The sequence below is a fragment of the Solea senegalensis genome, linkage group LG10, assembly GCF_019176455.1.
Source record: "Solea senegalensis isolate Sse05_10M linkage group LG10, IFAPA_SoseM_1, whole genome shotgun sequence".
Lineage (NCBI taxonomy): Eukaryota > Metazoa > Chordata > Actinopteri > Pleuronectiformes > Soleidae > Solea > Solea senegalensis.
In genome coordinates this window covers 5,287,168-5,302,826 of record NC_058030.1, presented here as the reverse complement: position 1 = coordinate 5,302,826, position 15,659 = coordinate 5,287,168, and the positions used below count along the sequence as shown (strand labels likewise).

General features: G+C 41.0%; 1 protein-coding gene across 2 annotated transcripts in view; it reads right to left on the bottom strand.

Annotated features, from left to right (window-relative positions):
- LOC122776356 (guanine nucleotide-binding protein G(o) subunit alpha) overlaps positions 1 to 15,659 on the bottom strand; it is an 86,736-nt gene that overhangs the window by 9,501 nt on the left and 61,576 nt on the right. Inside the window, exons 5-7 of one of the 2 annotated variants that reach the window (XM_044036849.1) lie at positions 9,044 to 9,172; positions 6,874 to 7,003; positions 1,367 to 1,520 (exon numbers count right to left, since the gene is read on the bottom strand). In XM_044036849.1, the coding sequence (XP_043892784.1) occupies positions 1,367 to 1,520; positions 6,874 to 7,003; positions 9,044 to 9,172 (413 nt within the window). The remainder of the gene's footprint in view (positions 1 to 1,366; positions 1,521 to 6,873; positions 7,004 to 9,043; positions 9,173 to 15,659) is intronic. The other variant, XM_044036847.1, reaches the window with a different exon arrangement.

Below are 15,659 nucleotides of genomic sequence, written 5' to 3'. Positions count from 1 at the left end.
TGGAGAGAGGAGAAGAAGATGACGAGAGGAAACAGGTTGTGAATTCTAATTTTCTCTTTCTCACACTCTTGCTGTTTCGGTCTCTCTCTCTCTCTCTGTCCGTCTCTGGGTCTGTTGCTTTCCCACAGTCTTGAGCGGCCTGTGTTTTTCCAGTGCTGTCTCTCCTCTCTCTGCTCTCGGTCGGTCTCGTCTCATGTCTTTATGTCTCTCACACTCGCGCTCCTCTTGTTTGGACTCCTGGCAACAGTCCTGATTTCATTCACTGTTTCACTCTCTTATTGTTTGCCTCCCTTCTCTGATTTTCGACTCTCTACGTCCAGTGCAAATGAGTCTATAATGACTGAGTTAAAGTTGATGGGAAATCTTTAAAGTACATTAGAATGGACAGACCTGGTTGAGCTGTTATGGGTGTCCACAGTGGGTGTCCACAGTGATTAAGTGGACATTAAAGCGCTTGTTAATTCGACATAGGACTAAAGGAAATTGACTGAATTCAAATGAATTCTTGAATAAAATGTCAGCACCAAAGGTTAAAATTAGGGGCGTGTGTCACAATCTCGACTGTAAATGGATTATTGATCAAAACGACGTCACAGAGATTTAACCACGCCCCCAGTGCGACGTCCTGCAGGACTTGTGGTTGGAGCCACTGTAGCATGACAACACTTTACCTCCTCCCACTGACCCCAAGCCGCTGCCAAATAACAGTAACCACGGCAACTGCTGATTAGGGCGACTCATCGATCAAACTCTAACCCCCTCTCCCGCTTCTCTGAAATCACCGGTGTGGAAATATGGTGTTCCCCATGACAACTTTTGCGTGGTCGATAAGAAAACCATGGTGTGTAGCGCAGGACATGTCCACGTGCATCATAAGGACGTAGACGTAACTATGAAAACAACTCTGTCCTCATTTGAAGCAAAACTTTCTAAAAATTCAACTGAAGGAATTCAAAAATGGAACTGAAACTGAATCGAATCATAACCTTATAAAATTGACATCAAACCAAATCAAGGATTTGGAGTATCGTGACACACCTAGATAGATGACCAATAATTCCATAATTAGTCTGCCTGACTAAAGTGAAGCCTTTAAGGCTAAAAACCTACTAATTTTGGCTTTTCCTTTTTTAATGAGTGCAATTCTTATTGTTCCTTTTCTATATTTACGTATTGTTTCCATTTACATTTATTTGGTGACTTTTATTCAACAGAGGCTGCTTTTAAATGTGCTATTTAAAAACACTGTGACCTTTCACAATATCACACGACTCTTCTGCACCTCCTCCTCCTCCTCACAACTAAATCTGTAGCAAGACCGGAGGCTTTGACCAATCAACGTGCAAATATAAGGTGCAGTGTATACCAGTGTACTCAGGGAAGCAGATGGACAGCGGCGACTTGCTGATCTTGCTTTGAAAGATGTCCTTTTTGTTGAGGAAGAGGATGATGGCGGTGTCCTTGAACCACGTGCTGTTACAGATGGACTCGAAGAGCTTCAGCGACTCAAGCATGCGGTTCTGTGGGAGAGAGCACGGAGTCAGCAGGGCCACACACACACACACACACACACACACAACTAACTAAATATCTACATAAATAAATAAAAAACAAAGTAAGTAAGTAAATAAATACATGCACATTTAAATGGTATGCAATACCGTTCAGGGAAAACAGCTAGTTGTGATTTATTTGACATATGATCAAATACAATTTAGTTTGCAGAGCTGCAACTAACGATTCTTTTCATAACTGATTAATCTGTGGAATACTTGTTTGGTCCAAATGTCAGAAAATGTTGAAATATATACAGTATGTTGATGTTTTCAAATTCTTGTTTTACCCTCAAACCAAAATGATTTGGCTTTAATGATTTCTTTTTTTATACGGAGATAAGAACACAGAAAATACTCACATTTGAGAAGCTGAGGAAACCAATCAATCATAATAAAAATAGTAAAGAATTCATAATCGATGAATCGATGAATCGTTGCAGCCCTAATTCACTGTGTAACATATTCAAAGCATCAGTCCATCACAATATTGATGAGATGAGGATGATAATTTTAAGATATGAATGGCAAACAGATTAAAAGCTGTGATTCTATTCAATAAAGTATTAATAAAAAGTAAAACAACTCCAGTATGAATGAAAAGTATTTATAACTGATGTCATACATTTGTAAATACATTTGCGAGTTGCGTCGTTGCAAATTGTGATTTATAAACGATCAGTTGTTCAGCTCAAGCACTCGGAAAAAGCAGAACAGTTCCTCTCATCTGTGTCAATCATATGAATTAACATGAATTATTAGTAAGCTGCTCAGTGAGATAAACAAAGCCATGCACATTTAGCTGTTACCAGCTCTGACTGGAGCACACAGTGAGTCAGGGATCACCCTGTGGAGTTTTTGACCACTAGGGGCAATAGCGAGACCCGTGTATTGTTTGTGTCGCATGACTTTGCATCACATGAATGATGAAAAACCATGAGCAGCAAAGTGCGACTGAAAGCCACGTGTTTGACGACTGCAGCAACAGTTTGAGGAAGCAGTGCAACATTACAAAAGTAGCGGCGTGACAATAAAAGAAGAGGAGAAGAAGAGAACTTATAAAACTTTTCTACTGTTAATCAAAAACTCCACAGGGTTAATTATATAAATAAAACACGACATGCACTATTACTACTTCCTCCAGTCGATCACTGGAAACGAGCATTAGTACATTAAGAACCAGTTTTAGTCATTCATTATTTCTCCATTATTAGGCGATATTGCACATACGGTAAGTGGCTCCTACTGTTTTTTTTAAATAAATCCCAGCTTTGCAGACGCAGTCGTTAGTAAGTACCATCACGGTTTGTTTACAAAAGTGCTTTATGAATCACTCGACGTTGATTAGTCCGATAATGTGTCTGCTAATGGGATCAGCCGCAGGTGAAAAACAAACTAGCTAATGCTATTAATTTTTAAGTGCTCATTAAAATAAAACGACAACAACAACAAATCAATAATAAAGACAACCTAGCCATACTGCAAGTGGAAATGAAGAAAACAGATTGGAGTTGAAAGCAGTTACTCAAGGAAAAGATGACGGTGATGGTGATGAGGAGGAGGAGAGAGAAACTGCTTTCAACCTTTCAACAGAGGGGTTTCATACCTGTCTGTGCGTGGAGCGTCTGCAGAAGATCTGACTGCTGATTGGTTAGAGAAGGACAGTCGATGGCGAGAGCGACAGGAGGAGTGGAAGGAGCCAGAGATGCTGCAGGGCGGAGCTTAGAGCAGGAACCAAAAAATGCAAAGGTGCCCCACCCACACTTGATCCCAATATCCTGGGTTAATAACCCCACCCCCAGGACGCAGGAAGCCAGTGATCACCCAGAGCTGTTACTATTTCAGAGAATGTCAGTGTGTGTGTGTGTGTGTGTGTGTGTGTGTCAGAGGTACAAGACAGACAGCCAGAGGAAAAACCACAATGCAAGCAGTGTTTGAACAGAGAGAGAGCAGCACAACACGTGTGTGGTACATACTGGATGTGTTTGTGTTCATACAACTCAACGATATTTACCATTATTATAATAACAATATAATGTTAATTACTGGCAGAGGAAAATCTACTGTTCCATTCCTGTCACTCGTGTCCAGACGTGAAAGCAATAATGTTGTCATTCTATTTGTATTCGTAGCATGGAAATGAGTTTAATGCAGCGCCTGAAAGGCACATACAGTGTGTGTGTGTGTGTGTGTGTGCATTATCACCTCCATTAGTGAGAGGGTGTTTGTAATTTCAGAATCACATGCCATGCACATGTCTGGTAGTAGAACTGTGACAGTGGAGGTGGGAACTCACTGCACAAAAAAACACAACGAGTAATTAAACTCCCACGCTGTTTTACTAAATAATAACAATGCTGTTAAAGACGATCACGTGATCTATTGTTGTTAATAAAGCCAGTGTGGACTGGCAATTTCCCTTTCTAACGTGAGCAGTTTTCCATATTTTTTCAAACTTTGAAAATCCTTATCGCTCCCTGCTTTGTTATAAAATAAGCAAAAATGGTAATAACAATAAATGCATAGGAAAAAACGAGTAACTCTAAGTCGTGTTTCAACCGAGTGGAACGGATTAGTACGATACATCATTTTTTGTGAGTTTCCGGTACGATGGGGGTGGAGCTAGACTGGCTCCAGCCACGACAGTCGGCTGATTGGGCGACAGAAGCGCGTCACTCCTCTTCACACCCGCGTTTCAACGTACTTGACTTTGTCTTGTTGAGACAAACAGTCACAAACTGAGCAGGAGTTAGCTTCCAGCAAATGACTGAAATAAACATCCTATACCTGTGTTTTCACATCAAGATCATTTTAGGATTTCATCATTTTCATGGTGAACAGTTCCGTGTCTGGGTTGTGACAGGAGCCAGAAGGAAGTGCCTCTGATTCTCATGTATTTCAGCATGTCGTCCGAGCTGATAAACAAGGTTCATGCTTTGTATTTCCTCCACTAGATCAGTTTCTGTTCTCACTTGTTCTCACTTGTCCCTCCTCTGCCTGTCCCCTCACAGTTGAATGTCCTCTGTCAGCCAGCTTTAGTGTGATTGGCACAGAGCGATCTAAGGTTTGGTAGCAGTTCAGAATGGAAGGATCTATTGAAAATAGGCATATAGAGTGAACATCTAAGACTTAAGCTCAAAAACGACCCAGAGCAACTGCAACAGCCTGGTCAAAAAACATTAGTCCTTAGAGTATTTGAGACAATTTCTTATAAAGACTCCTAAAGATGATAAGCAATGAACTTTAGTGCTGATGTAAAGAAAGCAGAGAAGCAGCTTAAACCATGTTTGGTACAGTACATAGTGTTTTTGTGTTTCCATGAGGAATCGTACCAAAATAAAAAGCCCCGACTACTCCATTCATTAGCACCCTTTTCTTGGGGTACCTTAGTAAAATGGTTCAGTGGATCTAGACCGGTTTTGTCTACCAGGTAAAGGTCCTGTTCTCAGTCAAAAACACAAGCCTGATCCAGGGCTTTACCAAAGTGAACCGAACCATGATGGAAACACAGCATTGGTGATTGATGTCCATGCCTATATCCTATTACAGTCTGATGCACTGGTCCACTTGTAAGTGTAAGTGTTCACTCTGTTGAGTTCTGTGACTCATCTCAAACCTTCCCCTCCTCCTCTGTGGTGGTACAAAGCTCTCAAATCAAACCCTTAGATTAGATTCTCTCCTCTCGTGGAAACCTTAAGCCTTCAGATCCATTCCTCATTTCCTCCAACACCACCTGGCCATTTAGGTTGATCCACAGCCCTAGATTTGATTTGCATAGTCGTCGTAAAACAGGTCCTCAGTTTTAAACATGTCATGTCACCACACGACAGCCTGATCTGTCAGGTATCAGGACGCGTGGCACACATACTTGAAGCTGCGTGTTCTGATGGATATTTTCTGACATTCTTCTGGTGCTCCCGACACAGAGGGAGACTTGATGACATCTACATAAATATAGCTGCTCCTAAACACATTTTCCCCAGCCAGGAGATCTCAGAGGAAACACTTCAGGCATAGCTGTTTCTGTGTGAGCCGCCACGTTGTTTGATTACCTTCGCTTATCATTACTTGTGTTATCTGCTGAGATGCCGTGCTCTTTTGTTGTTGTCGTAACAAATAGCAGTGAGCATGATTTGTGCATCCTTTATCGCCTGATGGTGGATTGTGGCTCCTGCATGTCAAAATGTGTTAATGTTCATAGACATTTTGTCAAACAAATAGTCTCACACAGTGTTTTTTTAATGTGCAAAAACTGCAGTAAAACAAATATTTATGTACAACGCCTACAGCAAGTTATTGTACCTGCCTATCCTGTTATATAGCAAGCTTTAGCTTTTATGTAGCTTCATTTGCATTGACAAACCTGTGACAAATGCTCTGCATGGAGACAAATACATTATAAATACAATAATACCTAGTATTTCAGAAACAATCCAGCATTGTATGCACCACAGTGATGGTACCAAGCTGGCCTCAGTTGTATTCTGTGAATGTATTTACATTGTGTTATTTACAGGGACATTTCAAGAACTTTCCAGGACCAATTGCCTCAAATTGAAGGACTGAATGTGCTAACACAGCTTAAGATGGGCGGCCAACTTCTAAGAGCCCCGCATCACTCCTGGTGTCCACTTGTTTGATTAGAATCTGGGCAAGTGATTGTCCTTGGGATCTTGGTCAAAGTCAGTCTTTGTAATTTTCTTGGAATTTTCACGTTGTCATTTGCTCTCTCTTGCTTAGCGTTACTCGCTCATTGTTCTGAATGGAACCTAATGTCAAGCAATGCAGGGCATGAAACAGTAGGTGGCGTTGTAACAAACAAGGGACAAACTTAACTTCTTGCTTGCACAAAATTCAAGCACTTTCAATGACCCATGTCGATTAAGGGTGTTTTTCAAAAAACTTTCAAAGACCTTGATTTTTTTTTTCAAATTCACAAACTTTCAAGGATTACAAGGACCCATCAGAAACCTGTATTTAGCAGCAAAAAGAAGCCAATGGCTTGTCAAAGGATCAGAAAACAGAAAGCAAGTCGTACATGCTTTTTTCAAAGACACACAGTTTCATGTCAGCTTACAGTACATGTTCTTGTTACATATAGAACACGCATAAACCGTCTTATATCATGATGTCAAAATGTATTAAGGGAATATGTCGTCCCACATCCTGAATGCATTAACGTCAAACACTGGACACGCCGCAGTACAGTGTCTTGTAACTCTGCATTTTAATATATACGTTATTAAATGGGTCACGAGGCCACGCGGTGACAGAGGGAACAAGAGACAAAGAGAGCATACATGTGAACACGTGTTCTTACCGTGGTCTCGTCCTCATGCAGCACCTGGTCGTATCCGCTGAGTGCCACACAGAAAATGATGGCTGTGACATCCTCAAAACAGTGGATCCACTTCTTCCTCTCTGACCGCTGACCTCCCACATCAAACAGCCTGATGGCCACAGAGAGACAGACGGGAGTGAAAGTGCATTCATAGACACGGACATGTTTTTTTTTAAATATCAAACATACATCACAGGCATGTCAGTTTTAATCTATTTGCATTCCACTCTTGAAATGCAGAAGCAGCGAGTGCATGTTGACGTGTCCTCTTCCCCGTGTATGCGCACATCGATGCAGTCACGCTGTGACGCGCTGCCACGATTACATAATAAACCAACTTTATCCACACACTAATTATATAAATGATCTAATTTGCTGCACTACTGCCCCACAACATCATAAAACAAACAGACAAAATCAAACAAACAAACAGTGTGTACCGACCTCGGCAAACAAGTTCAACACCATTTGTTGCTTCTCTCAGCAGGAAGACAGACCTTGATATAACTCTGAGTCATGTTTTGTTCTCTGAGATGTGACAATATCTTTCTTTTGTGGCCATTTACGAATAATAATTCAGACCTGAGCTTCGTATCGTCTCAACAAGTTTCAGAGTGAATCACTGGACTGGAACATTCGACACTTTATAACACAAAGAATCACACATAAAAGTAAAGGGAGGTGTTGCATTTGCCTGATCTGTATTCACAGCATAACGTCCGTGGATGGGTAATTGTTAACTGGGTCACAAAGCTCTTTTTATTTGAACCAAACTGACAAACATGGAGCTGAAATGATGTCAGATTCTGGCCGACGGAAATGCAGATATGAGTCCATGAATTATAAATGAAAGTCTTAATTCTCATCTGGAAACACTTGCAAAGACTTTCTGCATTTTAAGCATTTCTGATGTGCTTTTCAGTGTCTATCTTACATCTCTTTTTTGGCTGGCTACCCTTAATTAACATCATATTAGTATTCTACAGGAGTAACTAATGGCAAAAGCCATCGTGTAGTGCTAGAGAGAATTATTTGTTATGTCACACCCTGAAAGCTTCATGTAAACTTCACAATGAATGTTACTGAAGGCGTACTTCCTGTTGCCAGTAGGTGGCGCAATGACCCACTTTGCAGGTTATCATGTGGACCAATTGGCCAACTTTCAAGGATTCCGAGGACCCGTGGGAACCCTGGAAGTCTATGTGGTATTGGCCACTACCATGGTTAACCCGTAATCCGTAGAGGGATAAGAGGATGGTGAAGGTGACGTGTTCACTGGAACGCCTTAAACCTTAGTCAGAGGTCCTGATGTGCACACCAAGTGTGGCGAGTTTTGTGAGAGTGAAAGACGAAGAAAGAAGATGGTGATAACAAAGAAAAGGAACAATCAGAGCGGATACAATAGCTCCAGTCAGTGCTCAGGCCCTAATTAGGAGAACAGTGGAAACACCACAGGTGAGGGAATATTACATCTCCTCACTAGACAAGTTAGAGACCATATTTAAATATCCAGAGCACAGCCTGTAACCTTCTGTCTAATACAGTAGAGGTAGAACTTGAGTGAACTGCTGGGAATTACCACTTTTCCATGTAGAGGTTGTATTTTTGTTGTGATGGTACAGTCCACCAATACTGCCGTCTTCCACACGCCAGGTAACTGTTAGCCTACTCACTTGTACACTTTATAGTATAAAGGACTATTAAATATAACTAACATGGCTCGGCTTGTCTCTGCTTGTTTACATCTGAACAATTCCAAAGAGTTGCGATGGTGAATCTGCAGTTGAGTAACCGCCCCGTGTGCCAATCCCAAACAACACGGGCAGATATATGGTAATTAAATTAGAGGTCAGAACATGACTCCTCTCTTCGTCTCTTTTCCTTCCCCCCCCCCAACCATCCCATAACGCCTCTCCGTTTCTCTGTCATCGTTCCCATAGCTCCTTGCTCTAATTTAATCAAATCTCATTAAACAGTCAGACATAAATATAGAAGCGCGTTCAAAGTATTTAATTACAGACTGAAGTTCCTACTGTACGTGTGGGTAGAGGAGCAGACAGACAGACAGACAGACCGACAGACAGACAGATGGGCGATGGTGACACCCAGGGAAAAAAGGTCACGGTTGCAGAGCTACAGCGGTTCTGACCTGAAGTGAAGGTTTTTGAAGGTGAAGTGTGTCTCGACGATGCCCGTGGTCTTCACTCTGGTCCTCAGAATGTCCTGCTCTGTCGGCTGGTAGTCTGGTGCACCAATCCGATCTAGGCTGTCTAGGTAGCTGCACAGAGACACACAGAGAAAACAGACTGTAAATCAGCAGGCATTTACTTCTGGTTTTGCTACAAGGCCTCACAAGTTTAGTGTAAAGGAGAAAGTTGTGCCAAAATTACACATCTATTCGTTCATCAGCAAGTAAAGATATCTAAAACTCATCTTCATTTAATAACCTTCTCGTGACAAATATGTGACTGGAAATAAGAAAACAAACAAACAAGCAAAACATGAATATTGTAGCCTTACTCCTAACTTACAATTAAAAGAACCTTATGATAACAGAATAATAATAAAGTCACCCCCGGTCCCTTAACATAAAAAAGCAAATGTTTATTCATTTATTCATGTATTTACTTCACACACATACATCCAGAAGAATATACAGTATCCTAGTTAAAATAATAGACATTCAAAGACATTGAGAATAAAAGAATATTTAAAAAAAGCAGGCATACAAGCTGTGATTTAAGTATGCACCATTTCTTTCTGAGATAGCTTCTGAGATGTTTTATATAATGAAGGATAAAGATTTATGGCTTCTCCGGTTGAATGATTATGGACATGTGAATTAGTACAAACATCATTTTATACATTAAAAAACCATGTCGTATATCTGATCGCTCCAAACCAAACCAAAAGTGAAGAAAACAGTACAGAAAGTAGAGTTTCAGCACAACAAATATCCTGAGAGAGTGCTGATGATGGGGAGCAGCACACGGTCACTTCTGTCAGTGGTTCCACCCCCTGCACTGTGATTGATGAGCATGCTCTCTCTCTCTGGCCTTCAGTGTCTCCCGCTGACATTTGCCTCAGACTGACCAGAGCCCATCCTCGTCTCATCTCATTTCTTAGTCTCGCTCACACTCGAGTGGCTCCGAGGGTTTTCTAATCACACATTTGCAATGCACTGTACATTAAATGTACTGCATGTTACAGCTGTTACATAACATACTCACCACAGTAAGACGCCCAGTATTGTTGCTGCCATTATAATAATAATAGTTAAAGAAAGTGTGCTCCTGATTTTCTTTTCCTTTTTTACAGAATGCACATTATTTTGTCTCTATCCCCGAGGCCTAAAGGTCAGCTGCAGATCAATGCTGCAAGAACAGGAGGGGAATCTACTAATCTACTCTGTGTCCTCTTTTAACCAATTATAGACAAAGACGTTTTATCTAACTGCGTCTTTGTTGTCTTTCGGCTGCTCCCTCTCTCAGGGTCGCCGTGGCGATTTTTACGCCGGATGCCCTTCCTGATGCGACCCTCCCATTCATCCAGGGCTTGACCAATGGGGATTGGGTACCTTGCTCAGGGGTATCCCAGCCCTTGACCTGGCGTGGACTTGAGCCAGCAACCCTTCAGCCTCAAGCCAAGTTCTCCATCAGCTTGGCAATAGGCTGCTGCCCTCCAGAGACAATCATTAGTAATAACTACAAATGGGTTCCATTGATTGTCTTACTGGTAGCCTGTCTTTGTTAACTGGAACAAAGCTTGTGCTGCTTCCCCTTATTTGTAGACATTGTGTGTTTATGTTAACTTTAAGTGTCTGTAATTGAGTTGTGAGTGTGTCTCTTTAAAATATACATCTTCATCATCTCCAATACCACATATTCAAGGACTATAGGCTTATGACATCCTGTATTTTGCCTCAGATTGATTAACAATGGTGGCTATTGTGTTATGACAGCTTCAAAAATCAGGTCCAGAGACTCAGCAAAGGTCTCAGCAGCCGCTACACACACACACACACACACACACAAACACACCAACATTTAGTTTGGCTGAGAGTCAGGCAGTAAATATACCCACATCAAACATCCATCTCTGTAATGGATGCTTTTTTTATTTTATTTATAGAGTGGTGAAAGTATGATTTCAGAGCTTTTAAATCGATGCATGAGCGAATATAATTATGGTGACACTGGGCTGATGGTAAAAGGAACTGGTTGGTTTCAAAGTACAGACACGCTTCACCCAAGTTGAACGATAAGGACTGATAAGGGATGTGGGTTGGATTGGGGTTTTGGTGACGGAAACAGGAGGAGATGAGAAGGAGCAAATTGATTGGCTAGACCCTTGATTTATATTCTAAAATGGTCTAAGTCCTTGTTTAGTTTGAAAGTTTGAGTTTTCACCATATCAGAGATCTGATTTTTCCAAAGCTGATTTAAACCACATACGGAGGTGGTTTTGAATGGGATTCTGATCAGATTTTTATAATCAATCTGAACATCTCCGTCTCTCAGATAGGATTTCAAAGTGTCTTCTGAGTCAACAACGATGACATAGATCTGGAGAGATGGAAGTTAATTGTGCGTTAAATGATCCTCACAGTGGAAGAAAATAATAATGCCGTTAATTCTGTCGCTTCCTTGCAATATGAAGAAAGTCTCATAAGCCACAAACAGGCACAGATTTCTGTCATCCATTTTGTTTTGATTACTTTTCCAGGGCGTGGCCTGTAACTATAGAAATCCATGTGGAAAACTCGACTTGACAATGTCAGTATGGACACATGCAGATTGTATCTGATTACTTGTAATATATATAATGTGAACAGTTGGTCAGGAAGATCAGATTCTGGTAGGATATGCTTCCAAATCCAATTATGGATGCAGTCTAAACAAGGCCAAAGAGAAACCTGTCCACTACACTCCCACTGGTGATTTGGTGCCTTTAACAACACCTTTATATTTACACACATAAGGGTCATGATGATCAGGTTAAAAGGGAGTCAAACAATAGACAATAGACAGAATAGCTCATCATGAAAGCAGCCTGCAATTTAATGGCGTAATGATTGAGATGCAAACAAAACAGTCGGAATGGTTTCAGAATCAAATACACTCCCCGATTGATGATTTAATTGACTCTGAACATACCATGGTTGTCAGAAACCGCTGATCTACACTGATTTTAACACACAACCATCTCTGAGGTTTACAGAGAATGGTTTAAATAGGAGAAAATATCCAGTTCTCTGGGAGAAAAAGCCTCGTTGATAAAGTGGAGGTCAGAGGAGAATGACCAGACAGGTTTCAAATGATAGGAGCCTCACTGTAAGAAGAGCGATGTGGGGTTCAGGGTTTCTTTTGTTTGTGTTTGACTTTAACCTCCAACACTTCACTTGAATATCCCCTCAACAATGTCTACGCGTCCTCTCTTTTCCCATTAGAAATTAATAATGAAAATATGAGTAGGCTGCAGTGAAAGTTGCCACTATTGTTGGGGCTTATAGATTTCTGTGACCTTTACCACCACAGGTGGTCGGACCTTTGTGATGTTTCAATAGAAGCTGTCAGCTCCTCAATGTTTTCAATGCCCAGTCACTGAGATACTGCTAGCATTATTTCGTGTATAGAACCTCTGTCCCCCCAAAGATTTAAACCTTTCCTGCAGCCTGATTTCTAGCTGGCAAACAATTTGTGGACAACAACATTAATCCTTTTCCCTCAAAATTAACAGCATTTTTCCAGCCTTTTACTCAATATTAATTAAGTGCAGCACACTCCAGAGCCACCACAGTCACGGTGTATGCTATAATAAACCAGGATTCAGGAGCCAGGCACACAAAAATGGATGCTTGGCTCATGAAAAGGCCCAGATTAAGTGTATATGCTTTCCTAAACACATGCAAGTTCATTCTGTGAATTGTGGCACATTGACTTGTCATCTTAAAAGTGGGCCCCTGAGTAAAAAGTTTGTTTTAATGCAAAGCCTGATGCAAAATCAACATGCATAAAATATAGCTGAGACAAAGATTGCTTGTAATTTCTAAACAATGTAATAAATCAGTGCAACGATGCCCTTCTCATACCCTGTGACAATTTAACTACATAATCTGGGTTATTTTTTTAATGGCTTTGCATATGTGTATGAAAAATGTGGTTATTGTATTTTTAATGGATGCCAAGTCCATACAAGAACTGTGCTGCAACAAATAGGTAGGGGGATGTAAATTATACACACTGTGTGTGTGCATTGTGGTAAATAGGTCAGTGCATTTGCACAGAAAAGGGAGAAAGAACAGTGGCTTGAGGGAGAACTGGCCTCTCTACAGAATGAGGCTTTCTGCTTTCTATGTCATAAAAACACACATTACATGCTTGCACAATTACGACCACTATACCACACAAATGACTCCTACGTGGGATGCAATGGTGTAGTCATTTTCCCCCACCAGGTAATAAACCGTGTTGCCAATTCCATAAAACATTTCGAGAGAAGACGATCACGATCACTTTTGTGGTGCACTTGAAGTTATGTGTGTGTTTCCATTATGGTACAGTAACAGTATGTTCTGGAGCGATAAAGCCCTCGGTCAGGCCGGTGTTACGACTGAGAACCGCACCTTTACTTGTACATGTAGGGTGTGGGCTGTGTCCGATGGCTGTACGACGACATTGGATGCGACACAACAAACAACAACAACAACACAACAGACAACCCCTGTTTATCTCAACAAGACGTCAAGCTTTGCATGAGAGTTGACTGCTTGACTGCGGGAAACACCAGTCACAAGGGAGTGAAGTTTTTCAGTTGACTGTCATAGGTGGAGCGGGTCTAGCTCGCACCGTGCTCATTTTGCATTTTGCAAAAGGGTTCCAAAAAAGTAACCTTTTAGGGCTGGTTATGTTGGCACTATTCCTAATGGAAATGCAAAAATATGTACCATAACAAACTGAACAGAACAATCCCACTTGGTGGAAATACGACTTAAGATTGTAGTGGCTGGGCCAAAGTCTGTATATATAAAAAGTGGACATAGTCTTTGCCAGTTGAAGCAAAACAGGAAGTAAGATTTTTATGTATAGCCACCAGGGAGCAACTCCACTGAAAGACACTGTTCTGAGGGCTAATGGTTTTGTATATTATGTTCCTGTAGAAGTACAGCACAAACAGTATAAGTGGACACCAGAGTGATTGACACTAGGGGTGGGAATCACAGGGTTCCTCCTGACATGATACGATACGCGATACATCCACGATACCAATAATATCACGGTGCATCGATTCTGCGATTATCAATATATTGGAAGACAATCACATAGCGATACGTCACAATATCTGTCTCACTGAAGAAAACTAAACGTTAACATGAAAAGTTCAAAGTGCAGGATTTCTCTATTTATTCCCAACAGTACATAAAGTCTATGCATTGAATGTGGCATCTCCTCATTCATTTGAGCAGCGCTGCCGCGAGGAGACATCATCTTTGCCCTCGAATACCCTCCTTTGATACCAAACCCTCTGCTTTGTCATTTAACTCTCACCTTTTCATGTGATACGACTCTGCTAATCCCTGACTCTGCGGTGCTGCCGTCCAGAGTAGACAATCTCAGCTTCGGTTTCCAGCTAAGTGTTGATGATATGCCATTTGCTGTAACTAAATCAGATTTTGTGTCTATGAAAACAGACGGTGTGGCCACATGGCAAGTTATGTAACCGGTGTGATTCTGAAAACCACGTATCAGTGGTCACAGTGACTGTCATGGCAACCGTACCTTCTACTGAAGCAATGCCCTTCTTGGCGAAATGCATAACTGACACGTGACAAATGTAAACCTTAAACACTGAAACAAGAGTTTAATTTTGGGCAAATTTCCTACATTTACTGTCTGAAAAAGAAGCGCACACACCACACCAACATAAGATTTACACCGTTATGGTGACTTGCTTTTTGTCCCCATAAGGTCCCAACATAACACACAGACCACACACACACACACACAGTGTGGTCTGATCATGTGATATCTGTCCTATCAGCTCATTGGCTGGTGAAACTGTTCTGCTCCACAGGCCACAACATAATAGGAAGTGTGCATCAATCTTTAATGTGACATTTAACACACACACACACACACACAGTTACATTCACAGAGTGGATGTAGTTGGAGTTAATTGACCACATGTAAATGTTGACAGGAAAATGTTTTCCCTGACTCTCTTCTCTTCTCTCTTCTCTATCTTTCACCTCCTTCCTTTCTCTCATCACGGTTCTTGCTTGGTTACTCGTAGTAGATTTGTAGTCTTGTAATCGTTGTGATGCTTTCTTATCTTTCTTCTTTCCCTACATCCTTTCATCTTCTCTTATTAGGGCCCTGGGCATGAAAGTGTGGTCACTTTCTAGGGGGTTAACGTGCATAAAAACCCTGGAAACTGTGCATGGAGGTCTGGTGTGGTGAAAATTAATGAAAAGGCATAGTGCATGGACCCGGTGTGTTGGCATTATGGCTCAATTATGGCTCAATAGGTTAATTCTAAATGGTAGATTCTCATTTTGATGTCTTTTAACACAAATGATACAGTTTTATTCTTACTTTTGTCATTGAACATAAATATATATATATATGGTTTTATATACTTGACGACATTTAAATGCCTGTTAGCTTGTCAGTCATAATAATCATTTTTGGCATTGTTTAATTTTGCTGTTTAGAATTGTCTAGAACTAGCTGTTTCCCTCCTAAAAAGCTCACTTGTCATATGAC